Here is a 23,359-nt window from a genome sequence, read left to right as displayed (position 1 = left end):
AAGCCGAGCGCGCGCACTTAACCACTTGTGCCAGCGGGTCGGCCCCTACATTTCTGTTTAGATTTTTGTCATCTCAGTTTTAGCATCTAAAATGGAACATCAAAAAAAAAACCAAAACTAAAAGAGAGTATCATCTCCTCTCCCTCTACCCTTTCACAAACCATTTTCCTTTCCTAGTTGCCCATCTCAGTAGGTACCAGGATCATTATGTAAAAACTTAATGTGATCCTTGACTCATCTGTCTCCTTCATAGTTATCTGTTATCTGGTTTTAAGTTTTGGGTGTTTTGTTTATTTTGGCAATATCTGTAATCACTGTCCCTTCCCCCCCTTTTCTCTTTACTGCTACCGTTCTGTTCCATTTCTTACTTTCTCACCTGAATTACTTTCAAATAGCTTTTTAATTTGTATCTCTGACTTTTTTCTTCTCTCTGTTCCCTCCTGATAATTTATGATTTTCAAAAGTGTATTCTCAGGAATATAAGCTATATAATATGTTAGAAGGCATTACAAGGAAAAATTGTTCTGTGATAGAAAAGTTTTGGAAATGGTGAGTTAAGAAAAAATAAATGGGATTCTTTACTGTAAAACTTCTCTGATCTTTTAATATGCTGGTGTTCATTAATAATCTCTAAGTTGGGAGGGATATAATACATAGCATTTCCTCAAAAAGAATTTATTTCTTTATTTTTTTGCAGAATATCTTCTAGGATTAGTGATCCTTGGAGTACACTTTGGGAAATGATATAAAGTTTCTTGAAGCAGCCAGGACTTTGTTAGTTGATGCATTAGCATCCCCCGAAGCTGTGTAAATTCTTGTAAACTAAGAAACACTTGCAATGCATTTTGGAATCATTTTTGCATAAAAACCATTTTTAAAGAAAATATTAAATGCTAATATGAGACAATGGAAAGATATGAGAGTATAGTCAGGAGATGTCTAGATTAAACCAATATCAAAACCAAAATATATGTTGAAAGAACAGGACTGTGTCTGCCAGTGAAAAAAGTTTGCTCTTATAGTGGAATTAGGTTTATAAGTGCCCTGCTCAAGTAAGTAGAAACTGTAAAGGGAGCCCTTTTGTATTAAATGGAAGTCTTTTTATAATGCACTTCAAATGCTATTATTTTCTTAGACTGGCATACTGAAATTGATTAACTTTCTTTTTGATGCCTTGCTGAAGTAGATTATATTTTGATTTGCATAGTTTAAGTAATTTTATGCTTCTTTATCCTTGCATATGTTTGTACATATCAGTGTTATTTTCAGATCAAAGATTACTAATATATCTGGTTTGAGTGTGTATTGTCCCTGAAGACAGTAATTTTTTTTAATTAATGTTTTTCTTGTTTTTTTTTTTTTTTTCCCAAAGATTTTGTTTATTTTATTTTTTCCCCCCAAAGCCCCAGTGGATAGTTGTGTGTCGTAGCTGCACATCCTTCTAGTTGCTGTATGTGGGACTCGGCCTCAGGATGAACGGAGAAGTGGTGCCTCGATGCGCACCCGGGATCCGAACCCGGGCCACCAGCATCGCAGCGCGCGCACTTAACCACCAAGCCACAGGGCCGGCCCTGTTTTTCTTGTTTTAAAGAGAAAATAAAACCACATAAAATGAGTATATGGCTTCATGAATTATTATATGGTAAACTTTGTTGTCATCACAGTTCTGGTCAAGAAATAGAACTTTGTCAGCCATCCCGAGTACCTCCCAATGAAAGCTTCTCTTCTTTCCCTCAAAAAAATGACTGTTTTGACCCTTTTTGTAATCATTTACTTGCATTTTTAAAATAGATTTATCAGTCAAATATGCGTTCTTAGACACCAAGGTTTAGTCTTGCCCATATTTTAAAAATGAGTAATGATTATTTTTAGGAAGTGTTTTGATGATGTGCCATTGTACCGCCCATGTTTGTATCTTAAGTCAGAGATTTACCTGTAGAAAAAAATTTAATAACTTAAGTTCTTGGATGCTTGAAAGATGGGAAAGACTTGATCTAGTGACATGAATTGTATTTCAGGGTGTCCTAATGTCAGAAGAAGAAGTGTTTGAACTTGTTCCTGATGATGAGCGACAGTGTTCAGCATGCAGAACCACATGTTTTCTCTCTGCTCTCACGTGCTCCTGTAATCCGGAGCGGCTTGTGTGTCTCTACCATCCAACTGATCTGTGCGCTTGCCCCATGCAGAAGAAATGTCTTAGGTATCCAGAAGTTTCTTGTAAAACTTTTATTACCTTCTTTTAAACCAAGTGTTAATGTTCTTCTTTGTCATTCCCTTCCCTTTGTCTAGACTGGTAAGTTCTCCTTGTCATCTCTCTGCATCCCTGCTCGAGGACCAGTCTTTTAAAGTTGGCCCTAAACTTGGCAACTAAAATCAGTTTATCAGTTGAGTTCACATGTTCCTTGTCTCTCCCTGCATTAAAACTTTGTGGGCTTCTTTGATTTTCTCTTTATGTGTACCAAGACCCCATTTCCCTGGCCGTTGTACTTGCCTTAAGCTGATTGTACTGAAAATTTCATTTATTTTCAATTGTTGGTTTTTAGAAGTTTTTATTTGTGTTTTTTTAGATATCGGTACCCATTAGAGGACCTCCCTTCTCTGCTATATGGTGTGAAAGTCAGGGCACAGTCCTATGACACTTGGGTCAGTCGTGTTACCGAAGCGTTATCTGCCAACTTCAACCACAAGAAAGGTTAAATATCCTCCTTTTGTATGCATACACTGACATTGTTGTCACTTTGAAGAGGCCTTTTTTTTTTTTTTATGTTTTTCCTCTATTAAGGAAGAATTCTAGGCTTCATATGAGATTTGAGACTAATGGGTTGGTTGACTATAGACTTAATTTTCTAGTTGAGAATCTTCTTTTAACTGAAAAAGTTGATACGAAATGGGACAGATAGCTAATTTGCAGTAGATATGTATTTTGTGGAGCCATTGTTACCAGTGAACTAACATTAAAGGCTTATTGAGAAAGAGAAATTGCCTTACCTATGAGGGTTAGGAATGAGTACCTAGTCATAAGCTCTTATTGCGTTGGTATGATTTTCACAGCTGTGGTAATTTTCTGCTAGTAGGTTGATGAATCACTTGAGAGGCTGGTGAATATTTTTAGATGGCTTTTTATGTAAGTGGTCATAGTAGAATGGCTTTTTGTTTATTTTTACAGATTTGATTGAACTACGAGTGATGCTGGAAGATGCTGAGGATAGGAAATACCCAGAGAATGACCTCTTTCGAAAACTCAGGGATGCTGTAAAAGAAGCTGAGACATGTGCTTCCGTGGCTCAGTTGCTTCTGAGCAAAAAGCAGAAACAGAGGTAAGACTGAGAAGAGTTGAATGCTCCAGTGGTTTTCTGTTTGGTTTGGTTTGGTTTGGTTTTTTTCAGCCAAAATTTTGACTGGCCTGTGAGGCCCTACATTATCTTTGACCTCTCATGGCCCTGTCCCTCCTTCCTCCAGTAATGCCCTAACCTTATCTTCTACTGCTCCTCCTTCCTTCCTGCTCCACTCTTCCCCTCACTGTTCTTCGTACACAGCAGGTGCGTTCCTGCTTAGGGCCTTTACACTTGCTCTTTGCTCTGCTGGGGAGTTCTCTTTCCCTGATATCCAGGAGGCTTGTTCCCTCACTTCTTTCAAGTTTTTTTCAGATGTCACATTCTTAAAGAGGCCATCTTTGACAACTCTTTATAAAATTGCAACCTCCTTTTTTTTTTTTCCGCTCAGGAAGATTCACCCTGAGCCAACATCTGTTGCCAACCTTCTTTTTGGTTGAGGAAAATTCACCCTGAGCTAACATTTGTGCCAGTTTTCCTCTATTTTGTATATGGATCGCCACCACAGCATGGCTGACAAGTGGTATAGGTCCACACCTCGGATCAGAACCTGTGAACCAAAGCGGCCACCAAAGCAAAGCACACCAAACTTATCCACTAGGCTACGGGGCCAGCCCCCAAAATTGCAACTTTCTTATTATTCTTTCTTGCTTTGTTTTTCTCCTAGCCCTGTCACATTTGGATATACTAATTTACTTATTTTATTTATTGTCTATCTCCTTCCTTTCCCAACCCCACTAGAATGTATGCTAGATGAGAATGCCGGGGATTTTTATCCTTTTTTTCATTGCTATATTTCTTGTGCTTAGAACAATGCCTGGCACATAATAGGCGTGCAATAAATATTTGTAAATAAATAAATGATACTACAGGCTGAAGGCAGGTGGCAGCAAAGAGTAACCTTGATGAATGAAGAAGAGGCTGTTATTAAAGAGCATAGAAGTATGCGCCCTTGATATAAAGTAACTCAAATGTGTTAAATTTTCTATGATATTGTTTCATTTTTTTTTTTTTTTTTGTGAGGAACATCAGCCCTGAGCTAACATCTGCCAATCTTCCTCTTTTTGCTGAGGAAGACTGGCCGTGGGCTAACGTCCATGTGCATCTTCTTCCACTTTATATGGGATGCCGCTGCAGCATGGCTTGCCAAGCAGTGCGTCGGTGCGCACCCAGGATCCGAATCAGCGAACCCAGGCCGCCGCAGCAGAGTGCATGCACTTAACCGCTTGCGCCACCGCTCATTCCAGCACATTCCTTATATCTGAATGGCTTTTTCTATAGCAGTTCACATTGAGTTTTAAATTACTTGGTAAATTTTTTGTCTACTATTAGAGAACCTTTCTTAGAGACATTGATAAGTGAACCTTCACCTGTCCTTGGGTCACTGACCCCTTCGGAGAATGTGGTGAAAGCTTAGGGACCCTTTTCTTAGAAAAATGCACATACAAAATTTTGAACCAGTTTCAGAGGGTTTATTGTCTCTTAAGCCAAGTTGAAGGCCCTTGTTCCATATCTTAAGCTTCTTGAGATAGAGGATTTAGTTTTATCAATAAACTTAGTATTTTACTGTGAGGAATTTATTGAATGTTTGAAATATTTAATACTTGTAAGATTGGAGGAGCTGTAACTTGGAGAGTTGAATCTTTGAGTCATTAGCTAAAGAGGTAAAAACCTAATTTGGAAGTGATCACCATTGCAGTGGAGTCCCTCAAACAGTAGTATTCTGAGATTGCTTGGGTTGGAATTCTGAAGAGACTAGAAGCCCCTTTGATATCAGATGACTGAATTTTTCTTACTTATGTCTCAATATTATTTCACATCAGGCAGAGCCCAGATAGTGGGAGGACTCGGACCAAACTGACAGTGGAAGAATTGAAGGCCTTTGTCCAACAACTTTTTAGTCTTCCCTGTGTCATCAGCCAAGCCCGACAAGTAAAGGTGGAGTATTACGTTCTTTTCTTGAGTAATACCCTTTGTACAGTCATGCACCGTGTAATAACATTTAGTCAGCAACAGACCACATGTACGACAGTAGTCTCATAAGATTAGTACCGTAGAGCCTAGGTGTGCAGTAGGCTGCACCATCTAGGTTAGTGTAAGTGCACTCTGTCTTGCTTACACAGTGATGAAATCGCCTAACATTTGTTAGAAAACTGACACATTTCTCAGTGTGCCCCTGTCCTTTTTTTTTTTTTTTTAATAATTTATTTATTTATTTATTTTTCCCCCAAAGCCCCAGTAGATAGTTGTATGTCACAGTTGCACATCCTTCTAGTTGCTGTATGTGGGACGCGGCCTCAGCATGGCCGGAGAAGCGGTGCGTCGGTGCACGCCCGGGATCCGAACCTGGGCCCCCAGCAGCGGAGCGTGCTCACTTAACCTCTAAGCCACGGGGCCGGCCCATGTCCCTGTCCTTAAGTGACGCATGACTATAGTGGGGCCTACTGTTCTGGGTAAACAGAATAGTGTTTCTAGACTAGTTTTGTGTTCTGTTTCTCTTCTCACACAAGTGCTGCTATTTAAGGTTTTTTAGTAGGCAATAAGAGTCTCTTGGTTTTGTTCTTAGCCTTTAATTTTCCCTTTAAAAATTCTGGAACTAAGGCTAGTTTAGAATTATTCTTTTCTATATTAATTTTAGGTCAGAACCCCCACTTAACATAGATGTAATTGAAATACAAAAAATTAGTTAAAAGAATCTAAATGTATCAGTGAGTTATTAGTTCTTGAGCTTTTAAAAATGCAGAGCTCTGAAATTACCAAGGCCTTGATGGTTTAATGACTTTCTTCTCTAAACCTCTGTGACAGTACATCCTTCGGTTTTCTTAGCTCATTCACAATTCTTTAGTCTTCTTTGCTGTTTGTTTTCTTCTTGATTTGACTTCTGAGTGTTGGAGTATATTAGGCGTCTCAGCCCTCTCTTTGCTACAAGTCCTGATACCTTATTTGTCCAGTGATGTTAAATATCACCTATATCCTGTTGATTTCCAAATCTCCTGCTCTGACTGCCTTTCTTCTTTTCTTCAGACTTGTATACCAAGTTGCTTACTCTACTTTTCCCTTTGGCAGACTAAAAGGCATCTTAAAAGCCTTTTAATGAAGTGAAGTCCTTGATTCGTTTATTTCTTTTATACCCCACATCCAATCTCTAAACAAGTGCTGCTATTATCTCCAAAATGTATCCCAAAGTGAACCATTTGTCATCATCTCCATTGCTTAAACTGTACTCGAAACCATGAGAACCTGTCCATCAGATTACTGCAACAACCTCTTAACTGTTCTCCTTTCTTCTGCTCTTGTCCCTGACAGTTTATTTTTCATTCAGTAGCCAGAGTGATCATGTAAAATATAGATCAAATCATATCACTTCCCTGTGGTTAAAATTTTCCAGTGGTTCCCCAAAGCCATTAGAATGAAATCCAGACTCGTTATAATCTACAGGCACTATGTAATCTGACCTCTGCTTATTCTTTAACTACATTTTTCCCTCGTCCACTTTGCTTCCCATCATCCACTTTGGAGCAAGACTCCAAGCTTATTCCTCTTTAAAAGCTTTTGCAGTTATTATTTGCCCTTTCTGAACTGTTCTTCCTCCACCTCCTCATTTTAGTTTTGGTTTGTCTGTCTTCTGTGACCACCATTGCAAAGTAATATACCCCCCACCCCCTCTGGTATTCTCTGTTGTGTTGCCCTACTTAATTTTTTTTTTTTTTTGTGAGGAAGATCAGCCCTGAGCTAACATCCATGCTAATCCTCCTCTTTTTGCTGAGGAAGACCGGCTCTGAGCTAACATCTATTGCCAATCCTCCTCCTTTTTTTCCCCAAAGCCCCAGTAGGTAGTTGTATGTCATAGTTGCACATCCTTCTAGTTGCTGTATGTGGGACGCAGCCTCAGTGTGACCGGAGAAGCGGTATGTCAGTGCATGCCCTGGATCTGAACCTGGGCCGCCAGTAGCGGAGCACGCGCACTTAACCACTAAGCCACGGGGCCAGCCCATGCCATACTTAGTTTTCATAGCACTTAAAACTAACTGAAACATTTTATTCATGTATTCAGTGTCTGGCCACTTATATTAAAATGTATATTCCTTGAAGATTAGGACTTTTGTATGTTTTGTTTAATGCTGTGTGCCTGGAACAGTGCCTACAGCTAAATCAGCAGTCATTAAATATTTTTTGAATGAGTTAATCATATTTTAAAAGTAAGAATATGTAAGTAATTACAGAGAAGCATATTTATACCTTTAACTATCATGTTTATTTGGTCCTATAATGGTGAGATTATTAGATGGTCTGGAATTTTATAGCTTGCCTAAATGTCTATTCCATACTCATTTTGTATCTTTTGAATTTTTTTTTCTCTTGACCTTTTCAGAATCTGCTGGATGATGTGGAAGAGTTTCATGAACGTGCTCAAGAAGCCATGATGGACGAAACCCCAGATTCTTCCAAACTCCAGATGTTGATAGACATGGGCTCTAGTCTCTATGTGGAGCTACCTGAATTAGCCCGATTGAAGCAAGAGCTGCAGCAGGCTCGATGGTTGGATGAAGTAAGATTGACCCTATCAGATCCACAGCAAGTCACTTTGGACGTCATGAAGAAATTGATAGACTCTGGGGTGGGGTTGGCACCCCACCATGCTGTGGAGAAAGCAATGGCTGAGCTACAGGAGCTCCTTACAGTCTCTGAGCGATGGGAAGAAAAGGCTAAGGTCTGCCTACAGGCAAGGTGAACACATATATTGGTGACTGTTGCCTCTTTAATAACTAAGTCAGAGAATAGAACTGAAGGAGGAATGTAAGGGTCTATTTCATTAAATGTTTAATTAAATGTCTTGTGCCTTCCCTGATCAATCACTAAGTTATCAAACGGGTGTGCATACAGGCAGTTTCAAATATTGTGTGCACACTATATGTAGAGTACTGTAAATGATATGTAGTATTTTGTTTAGAGCCTTCCATTACTGATATTAAGGTTAGGAGCTAAGAAATACAAAGCTCATTGCAGTATATTGTTATTAGCTGAGAGGTACAGAAAAATCTGTAGGAATCAAGAGGAGAGATGATTGGTAGTTTGGATGGTCAGAAGAGAAGCTTGAGAGAAAAATAAGAACTTAGGTAAAGCCTTGAAGAATGAGTAAAATTGAAGTGGAAGGGAGAGGTAAGAGAAATGCCATAGGCTAAGTTTAAGGAAAATGTAGGATGCATTTAGGTGACAAAGTTAAGTGGGCTTTACTGGAGTGGAGGATTTATGCAGGAAAGTAGTGGCAGATAAGAATCAAGCATGAGAATGTTAAGCCAGTTGCATTAGCATTGGTACCCCATTGGATTAGTGAGATTTAAGTAAAGTATTCATCATATTTGACTGTAGATCAACTAATTTGACTCTAATGTTCTTTATGAAAGTATTTCTTCACCTAAGATTAATATTTGTATAATTTCTGTTGTGAGGATGAAGAAACTGGGATGCTTAGAGAGATCACATAGTTAACACAGCTCAGATTTAAAACCTTTCCACTTCATTCCAGTCTCCATGTACTTTACTTTGCCAGCCACTTACTTTGGATACATTTGGTAGGAAAACCCTTGGGTGATTTAATTAACACAGTTCTGCTCAGTGAAGAAAAGGCTCCATGTGTGCTTGATATTTTGCTCTCCAGATGCCATGGAGAATGCCCACTAAAATTTATTTATAGCTTTTCCTATCTGAAACATTTAAATTACTCTGTGTCTTCAGATTCATGACAGTTCCAGGAGGTGGGAGCATGTTAAATGGGAAAAGCTAAATAACTTAGGAATGCAAAACTATGATTTCGTATACCTGATGCAGCTGATAGTAGTCTACTGAGTGAAATTTTGTTGGTAATAATATTTGAAAACTTTCCCATTTTCCTATATTTAATCAATCACCAACTTTTGGTGATTTTTGCCTCCACAATGTCTTTCATATCTATCTATATGACAATGGAGATCGATCTATCTCCATTGTCACTGACCTAATTATAGTAGTACTCATATTTTCCCTTGGTCTTTGCAATTCAGTAAGTATTTACAGAGTACCTACTACATGCCAGGCATTGTTTCTTTTTTTTTAATTGGCTTTGTGTTGATCACTATAATAGTTGACATTTAAAATACTGAATTTTCTATCCATGAGTACCACTATTTTAAGTGTTTCTTTTTTTTTAAGCTGAGGTAACATTGGTTTATAATGTTATATAAATTTCAGGTGTATATCATTATATTTCAACTTCTGTATAGACTACGTTGTGTTCACCACCAAAAGTCTATTTGCCATCCGTCACTGTACTAATGGCCAGGCACTCTTTCTAAGTGCTATGGAGACAGTAGGGAAAAAGACAAAGTCCCTGCTCTGAAATAGAGCAACATTCTAGTGCAGGGGAGACAGGTAAAAAGTGAACGAATGAATGAATTTCAGATAATTAGTATCATGAGGAAAATAAAATTAGTAAAGAAATAGAGGCTAATGAGGTTGGTGGGGATAGTGGGAAGTAGAATCTTCCCTTTTCTAACTCCTGTCCAGTTATCTTTCTGAAACACTTCCTCAGTATTCTTCATCTCTTAACACTGGTTAACTATTGACCATTCTTTTCTTGATATCCTCCTTTTTTGCCTTTGGCTTTCTCTCTTCGACTCTTAAATAATGGCTTTCCTCAAGATTCCTGCCTAGGCCACTTCTCTTCTCTGTACATCTCCCTGAAATTTTATCTCATTTCTTGGCTTCATTTACCATCTTTTTACTAATTAACTCCAAATTCTTATGTATAACCTAGGTGTTTCTCATAGATGCCATCTGCCTGTTAGATAATTCCCTTGGATGTCCCATTGGTACTTCAAATTCCCCATATCCAAAATTGGACTCATTAAGTCCTTCCCTTAATCTCTTCCTTTGTTCCTTTTTTCTTTAAATTATACCATCTTTCACTCATTTGAACAAGCCAGTACTTTGGAAGTTAACTTTGACCCCTCCCTTCTATTTTCATACCCTCAAACTCAGCTAACTCCCAAGTCATGCTGATTATATTTCCTCGATGTTTCTCACTTTCATTCTTTCTTTGAGCTGCTGTCATAGCTGGACTGGATCACAGCAACAGGTTCTTCTCTATGATCTCACCCCTCTCTAGTCCATTCTCCGTACTGCAACTAGTATTTCCCTAAAATACAGTGTCACTATTTGACTCCCTTGCTTAAAGCCCTTCACTGTTTCCCATTCCCCTCATTACGAAGTTCAGACTTCTTAACCTGATTTATAAGGCCATCTGTAATCTTGCCCCTTGCTTAAATTTCTAGCCTCATCCCTTACCATTCTTTGTCTCGCATTCTGTGTTCCAAACTTAGTGATTCCCCCGTACCCCCCCAGTTCCTCAAACACCCCATGTCCTTTCTTGTCTCTGGACCTTTGCACACGTTTGTTTTGTTCTCTTGTGGAGCACTCTTCCCCTCTGCCCATCCCCTGTGGTGCACCTCCACCACCCCCTACCCTGCCTCTGGCCCCCGCTTTTCTGACTAACTCCTATTCAAAAACGATAAGAAGGTTTAGAGGTCGCTTCTGGGGAGGTTTCTTTCACCTGCCAAGTCAGTTAGGTCCTCCCACTTTATATTCTGATAGCATCTTTGCTTTCCTTTATCATTGTACTTACAGTGCATCATAACTCCTTATTTATAATCCCCCCAACAAGATTAAAAAGTTTCATGAGGCAAGGACTCTATTTTGTGCATTAATAATCTCCAGGACCTAGCAGAGTGCCTAGCACATAGTAGGATTCATGGATGATGAAACTGTACCCACCCTCGGTAGCTTCTCATTGCTTACATGGCGAAATTCATGGCCCTCAAGACCGCTCAATCTGTGTGCATCTTTGTTTCCTGCCACATTCCCCTACTTTTGTTGCTCTTACTCTTGCTCCCACCCCACCCCCCGTCCTCACACCATCTCCCATCTTAAACTGGGCTATCAACTTGTTTTTAAATGTTTCTCCATGTCTTTGTTCATTATACTCCTGAGTTTTTTTCTTTCACCTTTTTTTTTGTGAGGAAGATTAGCCCTGAGCTAACATCCATGCCAATCCTCCTCTTTTTGCTGAGGAAGACTGGCCCTGGGCTAACATCCATGCCCATCTTCCTCTACTTCATATGGGATGCCACCACAGCATGGTTTGACGGTTATGTTGGTGCCTGGGATCTGAACCTGCGAACCCCGGGCCGCTGAAGTGGAGTGCGTGAACCCAAGCACCATGCCACCGGGCCAGCCCCTCTTTAACCTTGTACTTGACAAAATCACACTTTGTCTTTAAGGCTCAGCTCAAAGCCCTTCTCAACTCTCCTAGGCAGAATTAATCACTATCTCCCATAGTAGTGAGCCTATAGTAATTTGTTCTTAGTTCCCAGTACAAGTGTAATTCTTGTCTTATATTCTGATTAGTTGCGGATAAGGTCTATGTTTTATTCATCTTTGTGTAACTAGGTGTTAATGAATGTAGTTGAATTAAATATACATGGTCAACATTAATGGATTTCTAGACTATTCCTTTCTACATTGCTATTTAATATGCATCTCTGACAATTTCAGATGTTGTGGAGAACTAAAGTAGAGGCAATTTAGTGTAGTGAAAAGAACATGGGATCTGAGGCTCATGCTGAATCAGTATTTCAGGTGTGCCACTTACTACATTGAATGACTGGGGAAAATAATTGGTCTTCTTTGAGTTCAAGTTTTCTTATTTGTAAAATGGAGATAAAGATAATAGCTGCTTTACCTCTCTTATAGGATTGTGGTAAGAATTAAATGAAATCATGTGTATGAATGTTCTCTGCACGTTCGAAAATGTTATTTAAATGTTGATAGCAGTTTGACTTTTCCTCATGCATCTGCCCTATTTTGTTTTTTTTTAGACCACGGCACAGTGTGGCAAGTTTAGAAAGTATTGTGAACGAAGCTAAGAACATTCCAGCCTTTCTACCCAATGTATTGTCCCTAAAAGAAGCCTTACAAAAGGCTCGAGAATGGACAACTAAAGTGGAAGCTATTCAGGTAAGGAGCCTTTTGACTTTTCCTACCGTTCAGGTAATGCTGTCTCACAGATGAATCCTTTAAGCCTTTAATTCTTTGTAATGGAATAACCATAATAAAATAGTTGTAGTAGTTAAAATTCACTTGTTCCTCCATTTGATTTTACAATTCAAAATAAATATTACCTATTTAAACATTACTTATTTCTGTTGACTTCCTGCTGTGAAAGATGATGGAATTACCTATTTATTTAACTCTTAGCAGTAGGGAGTTTATCCCCTGCTGTATTCTTTGAATCTTTTACCATGTGCACCAATTACTTTTAAAATAAGAGGCAGAAAAAGAAAGTGAAATTAATGTTTACTGAACACTACAATACTCATGTTACTATTTTAGTTGTTTGGGAGCAGAAATATAAGGGAATGATGTAAAGATAAGACCCTGACCCTTGAAAAAGCATATTCTCTAGTTGGAAAGACATATTTTATACATCTGTAATTCAAACAAAATGAATTAAGTGCTAGATAGAGATGAAAGTATGCTTGAATACATAATATTTCTTCTGAATTATAAAAACCATTAAGCAGCATTTGCAGTATTGAATATATAAATACTGTTATAGAACTATACCCAAAGAAAAAGGAAACCAACTCTCTTCTATTAAACTGCTGCCCCTAGAAAGAACATATTCTAGGTGTCAAGTTCTAATGACTTCTCTTTTACTTTATTTTCTTTTTTTATTTTAATTTTTATTTATTTGTTTATTTAGTGTATTTGTGTGTGTGTGAGAAAGATCAGCCCTGAGCTAACATCCACGCCAATCCTCCTCTTTTTGCTAAGGAAGACTGGCCCTGAGCTAACGTCTGTGCCGATCTTCCTCCCCCTTTATGTGGGACGCCGCCACAACATTGCCTGACAAGTGGTGCGTCGGTGCGCGCCAATGATCCGAACCCGGGCTGCCAGCAGCGGAGCGCACGCACTTAACTGCTACGCCACAGGGCCAGCCTCCTCTTTTACTTATTTTCAGTTGACTTTTTCTGAGACCTGCTTAGCTGCTACTCTTTCTGTTCTGTTTTTTTAATCATTTCTGTTTTCATCAGGACAGCTCCTGTTTGTTTCATCTTTGACCTATTTCAGGCAGTTAGTTGTCCTCAAATGTCTGATAATGCTTAGTTGGCTGTTTGTTTATGATTGAAGGACTGAGTCGGCATGTATAGGTAGCTGTCATGTGTTTCCTCTGTAATTTTGAAGGACTTTTCCTCCACTTAGCCCTTGCCTTCAGTGGGAGGACTGACTTGTAGGCTCTGAGTAAGTGGACAGCTTCTGTTAACAAGCAAACTCTTCTTTAAGATACATAGCTTGGGAGCAGGCTATGTCTAGCCAGAAGCTATTCTGTAGTCAGATGGCTATAGTTGAGCACAAGAGGGAGTGGTAGTAAATATGGTATTTCTGACCCTGTCTATATCTGAGCTTTCTCTGCTCTTCCAGTTAGCTCTCTCTTCTTAACCTAGTACCGCGGTGATTTAATTATACCATTATCATATCTCTTAGGGCTAGAACCATCTCATTATTCTTCTAAAAAATTCACTGAAGTTACTATCCTGTTTATTTTTCCAGATATTTCAGTATAGTTTCCAAAATGAATTTATAGGCAAATGAGTCAGTTAATACATGGAAAATAACGTTTTATTGGAACGTCAATATTTAGCATATAACACTATGTCTTTCCTTCATAGCCTCTAAATAACAATGAATGTTATGGGGATATATACAGTTTCTTATAGGAGAGGTTACATGTTCTGTCTGCTAGGAGACTATCTTGCCAAGTCCCTGGAATGGATCACTTATTAACCCTCTCACCTCCTGTAGTGATTCAGTTATTTAGTAAATTTAAAGCAGTGTATGAGTTCTAAAAATAATAATGATTTCGTTACGTGGAAATATTGAAACATTGTGACTTGGAAGGAAAATATCCATTCTCATCCGTGTTTGTATAACATAAAATGGAGGTGGTTATCAGAACTAAAATACTGCTTTGCAGTTGCTAGAAAAATTATGAAGGCAAGGACATTACTGGATGTCCTTTCAGTGGAATACTGGATATTATCTAGCGAACCCTCCAGGATTATCTGATTCTAGGAGTATATTCCTTAGATTTTCTTTGACCAAGCTATTTTACAACTCTGTCAATTATTAAAAAGTGATAGTTATACAAATGAATTATGTCCATAGAAAAGCAATTAAATTTGTCTGTAATGGAACAATTGATTTTCACACTGTAGAAAAGATGATTACGTTGTCCTGTATGATATTAAACATCTGTTTCCATCTATTAGCAGATTCCTTTTCTCATCTATAATTATAGTTATATATGTCTGTTCTTTAGATTGTGCTTTGAATTAGTTTTTACATCTTACTGGTTCCCTTAGTTCCCTTATTAATTAATAAAATAAAAATCTTTGACAACATGAGTTTACACAAACTTTTTTTAAAGGACATTGGAAGCTCTTTTAATTCAAGAGAGAGAGTTAGGTTTAAAGAATAATATTTAATAAAAAAAATTAACATTAAACTCTTTGTAGTTTAGGTCTCTTGACAATATATTGCCAGACTCCATAAGAGAATGCAAATGGTGTGAGAATTTTGTTTTTCAGAGTGGCAGCAACTATGCTTACTTGGAGCAGCTGGAGAGCTTATCTGCTAAAGGGCGCCCTATCCCTGTGCGTCTTGATGCATTGCCCCAAGTAGAATCACAGGTAGCAGCAGCACGGGCGTGGAGAGAAAGGACTGGGCGGACTTTTCTTAAGAAGAATTCTAGCCATACGCTGTTACAGGTAAAAAGTAGTTTACTTTATGGATACATATTTCAACACCCTCATCAGAAGTTGATAATTGAACACCCCTAGGTAGTAGTAGTATTGGTGAGGGTTGTTTGAAGTTTATCTGGTCATGGTTTTACAAGTGATTCCTATTAGGTAATGTTAAATGTTGACCAGAAATCTGGAGCCTTAGGCAGACTTAGTTCCAGTCCATCTTGTGCTGTGTCCAGAAAAAGCAGTCAGCCTGGATCTTATCTCTGTTGTTAATGGACCCTGTCACTGAAAGATCTTATTTCTCTTTTTCTTTCTTTTTTTTTTTTGTGAGGAAGGTCAGCCCTAAGTTAACATCCATGCTAATCCTCCTCTTTTTGCTCAGGAAGACCAGCTCTGAGCTAACTTCTATTGCCAATCCTCCTCCTTTATTTTTTTCTCCCAAACCGCAGTAGATAGTTGTATGTCATAGTTGCACATCCTCCTAGTTGCTGTATGTGGGACGCGGCCTCAGCACGGCCGGACAAGTGGTGCGTCGGTGCGCGCCCGGGATCTGAACCCGGGCTGCCAGTAGCGGAGCACATGCACTTAACTGCTAAGCCACGGGGCCGGCCTGGAAAGATCTTATTTCTCAGAAGCATAAATTTAAATACTCATTACCCTTTTCATCTTGAGCAGTTGACTGTAGTAGTTAAGAGCATAAACTTTGGAATAAGATACTTTTATGTTTGAGGACTGGCTTTCTAATTGCTAACTGTGTCCTTGGGCAAGTTGTTTCCTTTCTGAGCCTCAGCTTCCCTTGTTTGTAAAATACAAATAATACTACCTACTTCAGAGGGTTGTTGTGAGGATTGAATTAGATAATGTGTATAAAATGTAGGAGAAAGTGCCTAGGACATGGTGAGTGGTCAATAAATGGTTCCTTTTATTATTTTCAGTTTTAAGATTTTTTTAAAACCAGAGCTCAATATTTGGTTTTATTTTTGTAGGTGCTAAGTCCCCGGACTGACATTGGTATATATGGAAGTGGTAAAAACAGAAGGAAAAAAGTAAAAGAACTAATAGAAAAAGAAAAAGAAAAGGATCTGGAACTTGAGCCTCTGAGTGATCTGGAGGAAGGATTGGAGGAAACCAGAGATACAGCCATGGTGGTAAGGAATTACATAATGCATCTGGAGTTTGCTTGGTGAATACAAAATTCTATGAAGATATTAGCAGATTCACTGTTTTTATATTCTTAACTATTATTATTTTTGTGTACTTTTTTATCTTTGGCTTTATGGTTATACATATTTCACATATTTTTAAATATTTGTAACCAAAGTATATAAAAAGTTTACTATTCTACTCTCTCCCTAAAACTGTCTTTTTCATATCTGTTCTTCGTTGTTGTAATAGTTGTCTCATATTCCATCCAGTTGTCCATAATTTGCTGAATACTTTTCTGATAATGAACATTTTGGTTGTTACTAAGAGTTTGCTATTATCCGTAGTAATAAAATGAACTTCCAGGCCGGCCCTGTGGCTTAGCGGTTAAGTGCGCGCGCTCCACTGCTGGCGGCCCGGGTTCGGATCCCGGGCGTGCACCGATGCACCACTTCTCCGGCCATGCTGAGGCTGCGTCCCACATACAGCAACTAGGAGGATGTGCAGCTATGACGTACAACTATCTACTGGGGCTTTGGGGGAAAAAGAAATAAATAAATAAAAGTAGAAAAAAATAAAAAAATAAAAAATAAAATGAACTTCTTTGTATAGCCTTTCCCTTTTTTTAAATTATTTTCCTACACTTGACTCTTAGGAATGGGATTACTTCATTAGAATTTAATAGCATTTTTTGACACTTAATACAATTGTGGTAGTCAAAAGAATAGTATCAGCTTACTGATACCAGCTGCTATTTCATATATCTTCCTTCTCCTTGGGCACAGATGTTAGCCCAGGGCCAGTCTTCCTCAGCAAAAAGAGGAAGATTGGCAAAAAAAAAAAAAAAAAAAAGAGGCGGATTGGCAATAGATGTTAGCTCAGGGCTAATATTCCTCACCAAATAAATAAATAAATAAATAAATAAAATATCTTCCTTCTCCTAGTAACATTCAACAGTATGGTGAGTGCTCAATAAAATATTTTTAGCTAATTAGAATTATGGGATTTTTTTTTTAGAGAGTAGGAAGAGTGTGTTACAATTATTAGGAGCCTGAGGAAGTAGAGAGAAAATAAAAACGAGTTTGGGCAAAATGTAATAGTAGGGAATTGCATACATTAAGTAACTTGGTGGCTGTTTCCACCTACAAATGATCCTGTTTTGACACCAGTGGAAATGATTTCTCATTAGAGAGCCTGCTTAACAAGTCAGTCTTGCCAGACAAGTAGGACTGGAGATTATTTCAAAATTGTTTCAAAGCTACCAGAGTTTAAAAAGAAAATGCACCAACAATATTCATGATAATTAAATTTTGTTTACTTTTATATAGTTTTTTGAAATGACTTACGTAAAACCTTGTTATAATTAGTCATTAGGCTTTGTTATTCTACTTCTGCACAAGTAGAGAGGCCTTCCAGAAAGAAATACAAATTGATTTGTATAGAACTTCCCCCCAGGAAGTGAATTACAAGGGGAATTACAAGAGGAACTAATATTTATTGAGTGTTTACCTTGTGCCAGGCACCAAGTTAGGCACTTTCATGTGTTATCTTATTTAATCTTTAAAAAAAAATAAGGTTGGTGGTATTCTCATTTTTCAGAAAACTAAGATTCAGAAATCTTGTGCCCCAGATCAACAGTCTGTAAGTACAAGAGCCAGCCTTCATACCCAGGTTGCTTGACTTCAAGGCATACTGTCTTTCTGCTGCATCCTACAGAAAAATTCAAAGTACTCTACTGATGTAAATGATCAAATATGAATTTGCCCATTTCACAGATAAGGAATGTTTGCATGGAAACGGTCAGGCTACCCTCAATTTTAGGAAGTGACTGACAACTAATTTTTTTTAAAGGACAGTGCTTTGTCACCATGAGGCCACAGCTTGGAGATGATCCCTCAGCCTTGAGGATTTGGTATTTTTGGAGTATTTTGCAGTGACTCCTTTCAATTAAATGTTTGTTGTATACAGGTGGCAGTTTTCAAAGAACGGGAGCAAAAAGAGATTGAAGCCATGCATTCCCTCAGAGCAGCCAACCTAGCCAAGATGACAATGGTGGACCGCATAGAAGAAGTAAAATTTTGCATTTGCCGCAAGACAGCCAGTGGGTTTATGCTGCAGTGTGAGCTCTGCAAAGACTGGTTCCATAACAGCTGTGTTCCACTTCCTAAGTCAAGTTCCCAGAAAAAAGGGTCTAGCTGGCAGGCTAAAGAAGTAAAATTCCTTTGCCCTCTTTGTATGCGGTCTCGAAGGCCAAGGCTAGAGACTATTCTGTCACTCCTGGTATCCCTTCAGAAGTTGCCTGTACGGTTGCCTGAAGGAGAGGCCCTACAGTGTTTGACAGAACGTGCTATGAGTTGGCAAGATAGAGCACGGCAGGCCCTTGCCACAGATGAACTATCCTCTGCTCTGGCCAAACTGTCTGTGTTGAGCCAGCGTATGGTAGAGCAGGCAGCTCGAGAAAAAACTGAAAAGATCATCAGTGCAGAACTCCAAAAAGCAGCTGCCAATCCAGACTTACAGGCAAGTTTAGGATTTTCTTTCTTTTTCTATTTCATGGGATAATATTTGTCAGTGTGTAAATAGTAAATCAAATCTGTCTTACCAATTGATTAGGAAAACAACATTAAGTTGCCAGCAACTATATTTTCATAATGTCTTCTTTTGTATACCCATAGGATTTTCTTTGGTTGTATATCTAGGTTATTTTAGTGAAATATTACCTGGAAATATCATTCAGGTGGATCTTGGCATCATAGTCAAATAATTTGATCTTTATTAACAGTTGAACCATGTTAGCCACTTGGCAAATTCATTATATTTTGGTGGTCTTAAGCACATATTAACTACCTATGTTTATTTGTATGTCTCTCTTTTCGTCTTGGAATTGTTTGTCGTTTAGGGACACTTACCTAGTTTTCAGCAGTCTGCTTTTAACCGGGTTGCAAGCAGTGTGTCTTCTTCCCCTCGACAAACAATGGACTATGATGATGAAGAAACAGATTCTGACGAAGACATTCGAGAGACATATGGCTATGATATGAAGGTAATTACGTGGACAGGCTGTGTGGATACATACCTGATCACTGGGTTTGTTAAAAAAGCTATTCAGCACTGATGTTTGAGACCTGAAAGTGGAAGAAAAAGCCAGTCATCTATCTATCCTGAGTTTATGGTGATAGCATTTTTTCAAAGCTCCAAAAAATATAGATTGATGAAATAACAATTTTTTTAAAGGATGGAATTTTTAAAAAATAGGTGTTTATCTTTCTTACCTTGTAACTCCTTGTGGCTTAGAGGGACTAGAAAAATTATGCATTTAAGTTACTGAAAGCTTTCATGGCTGATTTCAATATTTTTTTCTTTGAGTTGTTAAAGTCTGTGTGGTTATGTTTTAAGAATCCCATTCTAGGGACCGGCCCTGTGGTGTAGCAGTTAAGTGTGCGTGCTCCGCTGCTGGCAGCCCGGGTTCAGATACCGGGCGTGCACCGATGCACTGCTTGTCAAGCCATGCTGTGGCGGCGTCCCATATAAAGTGGAGGAAGATGTGCACAGATGCTAGCCCAGGGCCAGTCTTCCTCAGCAAAAGGAGGAGGATTGGCATGGATGTTAGCTCAGGGCTGATCTTCCTCACAAAAAAAAAAAAATCCTATTCTAGTTGTGCTTTGGGTCTTTTCCTCTGATCTATCATCTGGATGGTGCTGAGTAGAATGTCATATTCAGAGATGGGTCATACTTGGGCCTATTGTTCAAATTTGCGAAATTATAGTTACAATTAAAACAAATTATTTGCCCTCAATATGATTATTTTGATAATGACACCACACTGATGATGAAGAGAAGGTTTTGGCAAATTTGTTTTCTGTTGGATCCTATCAGCATTTTATTGTTAGTTCATGTCAGGCCCAAGTCCTTTGTCTTTTACGTAGTAATAACATTGTGACCTAGGCCGAGACCCTGCCAGGTTACAGTTAATCCATTGATCTGTTTTGTATTATTCTTTATTGATCTGTTTAGAATCTCTGCCTGTAACCAGGGAATTTGTACTCTGATGTATGAAAAAACTAGGTTGTATTCTTTTCACTACCCCTTAACTATCTTTTATTTGTCTTTTCAGCATGCAGATCAGGTAGGTAAGCTCATTCTTAGAGCATTAATACCACCAGCAGTAAACTCCCAGGATGTAAAATTAAAACCATCTGTCATAGATGCTTGTAAATTATCTGCTGGAAAATATTTTTCTCAAGGTAAAAATGGATCCAGGGGATGTTTTAATGAGGGAGTTTTTAGATATATGAATTAAAGACTTGAGAAAAGTTGAAACTTGAATTAGCCTGTTAAAATAAGGTTCTAAACACCTTGTTATCCTGAAGTTAATGACCTTCTTTGTTTATAAAGTTACATAGGATGACCAGGAGCAGCTGAAAGGGAATGCAGCCCACATATAAGTTAGTTAGCTAATACTAGAATTGCCTTTTGCCATAGCTTAGAGGCCTCCAATACTTGAGTTGTTATCTTTCTAGCACATTAAGGATCAACCACTGCTCTAGAATTGCTAAATAGGATGAACTTCGCTTGGAAGCAGATTGGTCACCTATGAAAACAAAACGTCACAAGTATTACATGATTTCGGGGCTGGAGATCAAAACTGTGGTTTGATCTGGTTGTATGGAATAATCGTTTTTTGCAGTATTTACACAGGGTCTTAGCTTATAGTCTGTTCTTTGGTAGAGGGTATTGGCAGGGTAGAAAAATAAAATTATGGATTTTATAGTGTTAGCAATGTATTTGATAGCTTAGAAGAGTGGAAGAATGGTGGCAAGACTTATGGAAATTCAAGGTCAAATTTACCTTGATGTTGGTATCTTCACATTAAAAAAAATTATACTCAAATATTTTCCCATAGAGCCAGCACAGTGTATAATGAAAATTTTCTTTGCCAATTTATTTGCAATTGGCTTGGTGATTTTTCTCTTTGATGTCCCCTGATTGTGACCATGAATTAATCCTTAAAATAGTTTGAATTTAATGTCTTTGCTTGAGGAAGAGAGCCCTACTGGTTTAGGAAGAACAGATAATTATATAGAAAAATAAAATCAGTCATTTGATCTTAGTTATCATAGCATTCAAATGTTTTAAACAGATGGTTTATGCTTTGCACTGTTTACTTCATTTTACATCTAATATCCTACAGTCACCACTGAAATACTCAGTAGCAATTCAAGAAAATCATTACTTAGGAAAACATATATTTAATGAAGCAAAGTCTGTCATGGATCTTTTGCAGTTGTGTCTGGGATAGCCTTCTTTCAAATATTCATATGATTATTTGCTTTTAAAGCATATTGTTTACTTTTACTTAGGAAACTGTCCATCCATATTACAGTTTATATTTTGCAAATGCATATATGTGTAGAATTACCTCAGAAATTGAGGATATACAATAGTGGTAGCTATTATCTCCCAGGAAGTTCTTTATTGTATCCCAGTAATTGCTTATTTTAGAGAAAGGCAAGTTAAGCACTTGGATTCTTTCATTTTTTTCTTCTCCACCCTTGGTAATGCTTGAGTGGCTTGAGCTTTGTTGGAAATAGAGTAGGTTTTGTCTGAGACTTTAGTCCCACCTAATACCAGATGGAGTGACAGATCTGTATACAAAACACATTTTTCACTGAAAAGCCATTCTGCCTTTGCTGCATATTTGCCATTAGTGGAACTGAACTGTAATTTTCCTCCTTAGGGAGAGTAATTTGTTTAAGCTTGCTGTTTATTAGTCCTTTTACTTTCATCCTATCTGTGTTTTATATTTAAAATGTATCTCTTGTAGACAGCATATATAGTAGGGTCTTTTCTAGTCTGTAATTCTGCGTATATGTTTTGTAAAATATATGGCTATGTCTTGTTTTTTGTTTTTTTTTTTTAAGTAATACATTTATGCACTGCATAATGACGTTTAGGTCAGCAATGGACCACATCTATGATGGTGGTCCCATAAGATTAGTCCCATATAGCCTAGGTTTGTAGTAGGCTATGCCATCTAGGTTTGTGTAGGTACTGTAGGAAGAAATTTTCCTCTATTCTTCTAGGTTCTTCTGGCTGGTCTAAGAATTAAATTGACATGAGACAGATTAACAGAAGAAAAACAAAAGTTTAGTAACATGTATACATGGGAGAAATCCAGGAAAACCAAGTAACTTACCAAAATGACCAAAGCCCTCACCTTAAACACCATCCTCAGCTAAAGACAAAAGAAGATATCAGGAGTGGGGAGACTCAGTGACTTCAAAGGGAAGGAAGGGAATTCATAGGTAGGTGAAAAGGAGCAAATGTTTGGAAAAGAAGTGTTTGGCCGCAGAGAAATAGAAGAACGAAGAAGGGAGCCCAACAAACAGGCTTTTCTTAGTTCCTCCCATTCTACATCTAGTTGATGTGACGCTAAGGTGATAGCTCACTTCCTGAAACAGGTTTTTTTATCTGAGTTCTTTTAGGCAGTTAAGGGGGAGGTAACAGAACTTTCTGAGTCTTTTGTTTCTTAAAAACAATCAGCCTGAAATAATCCTTGTGTTAGAGACATTTTGGGGTGGCAAATTTTGTTCCCCTTCAGTTTACTCTGTCGCACAACAATGAAATTGCCTAGTGATGCATTTCTTAGAATGTGTCCCTGTCGTTGAGACACATGACTGTATTACAATCTCTGTCTTTTAATTACAGTTTAGTCCATTTACATTTGATGTTATTTTTCACATGGTTGGGTTTAAGTTGACTATCTTGCTATTTATTTTTTATTAACCTCTTTTGCTTTTTGTCCCTCTGTTGCTCTTTTCCTGCCTTCTTTTGGGTTAATTGAAAATTTTCTTAATGCTTCATTTTATTTCCTTTATTGGCTTCTTACCTATGCCTCTTTTATTTTTTTCAGTGATTGCTCTAGGACTAAAAATGCATCTTTAACTTACAAAAGTCATTTTTGTACCTCTTCACATTTGAGGAAGTAATTTTTTTTTTAATTTGTTTTTACCTATCATTATTTTCCATCATTTTCTGATC

The 23,359-nt window shown here is 38.0% G+C and overlaps 1 protein-coding gene across 2 annotated transcripts in view; it reads left to right on the top strand.

The window, feature by feature from the left end:
* Positions 1-23,359, top strand: part of KDM5A (lysine demethylase 5A) — a 92,885-nt gene that overhangs the window by 51,163 nt on the left and 18,363 nt on the right. For both annotated transcript variants that reach the window (XM_004438772.3, XM_087442921.1), the window contains exons 15-24: positions 2,019-2,200; positions 2,568-2,692; positions 3,167-3,317; positions 5,156-5,270; positions 7,705-8,060; positions 12,245-12,383; positions 15,017-15,196; positions 16,162-16,323; positions 18,287-18,838; positions 19,218-19,361. In XM_004438772.3, coding sequence (XP_004438829.1) covers positions 2,019-2,200; positions 2,568-2,692; positions 3,167-3,317; positions 5,156-5,270; positions 7,705-8,060; positions 12,245-12,383; positions 15,017-15,196; positions 16,162-16,323; positions 18,287-18,838; positions 19,218-19,361 — 2,106 coding nt within the window. The remainder of the gene's footprint in view (positions 1-2,018; positions 2,201-2,567; positions 2,693-3,166; positions 3,318-5,155; positions 5,271-7,704; positions 8,061-12,244; positions 12,384-15,016; positions 15,197-16,161; positions 16,324-18,286; positions 18,839-19,217; positions 19,362-23,359) is intronic.

This window comes from Ceratotherium simum, chromosome 17, assembly GCF_057802395.1.
Source record: "Ceratotherium simum simum isolate JZ-2026a chromosome 17, ASM5780239v1, whole genome shotgun sequence".
NCBI classification, from domain to species: Eukaryota; Metazoa; Chordata; class Mammalia; order Perissodactyla; family Rhinocerotidae; genus Ceratotherium; species Ceratotherium simum.
This window is presented reverse-complemented; position numbering and strand designations above follow the sequence as displayed.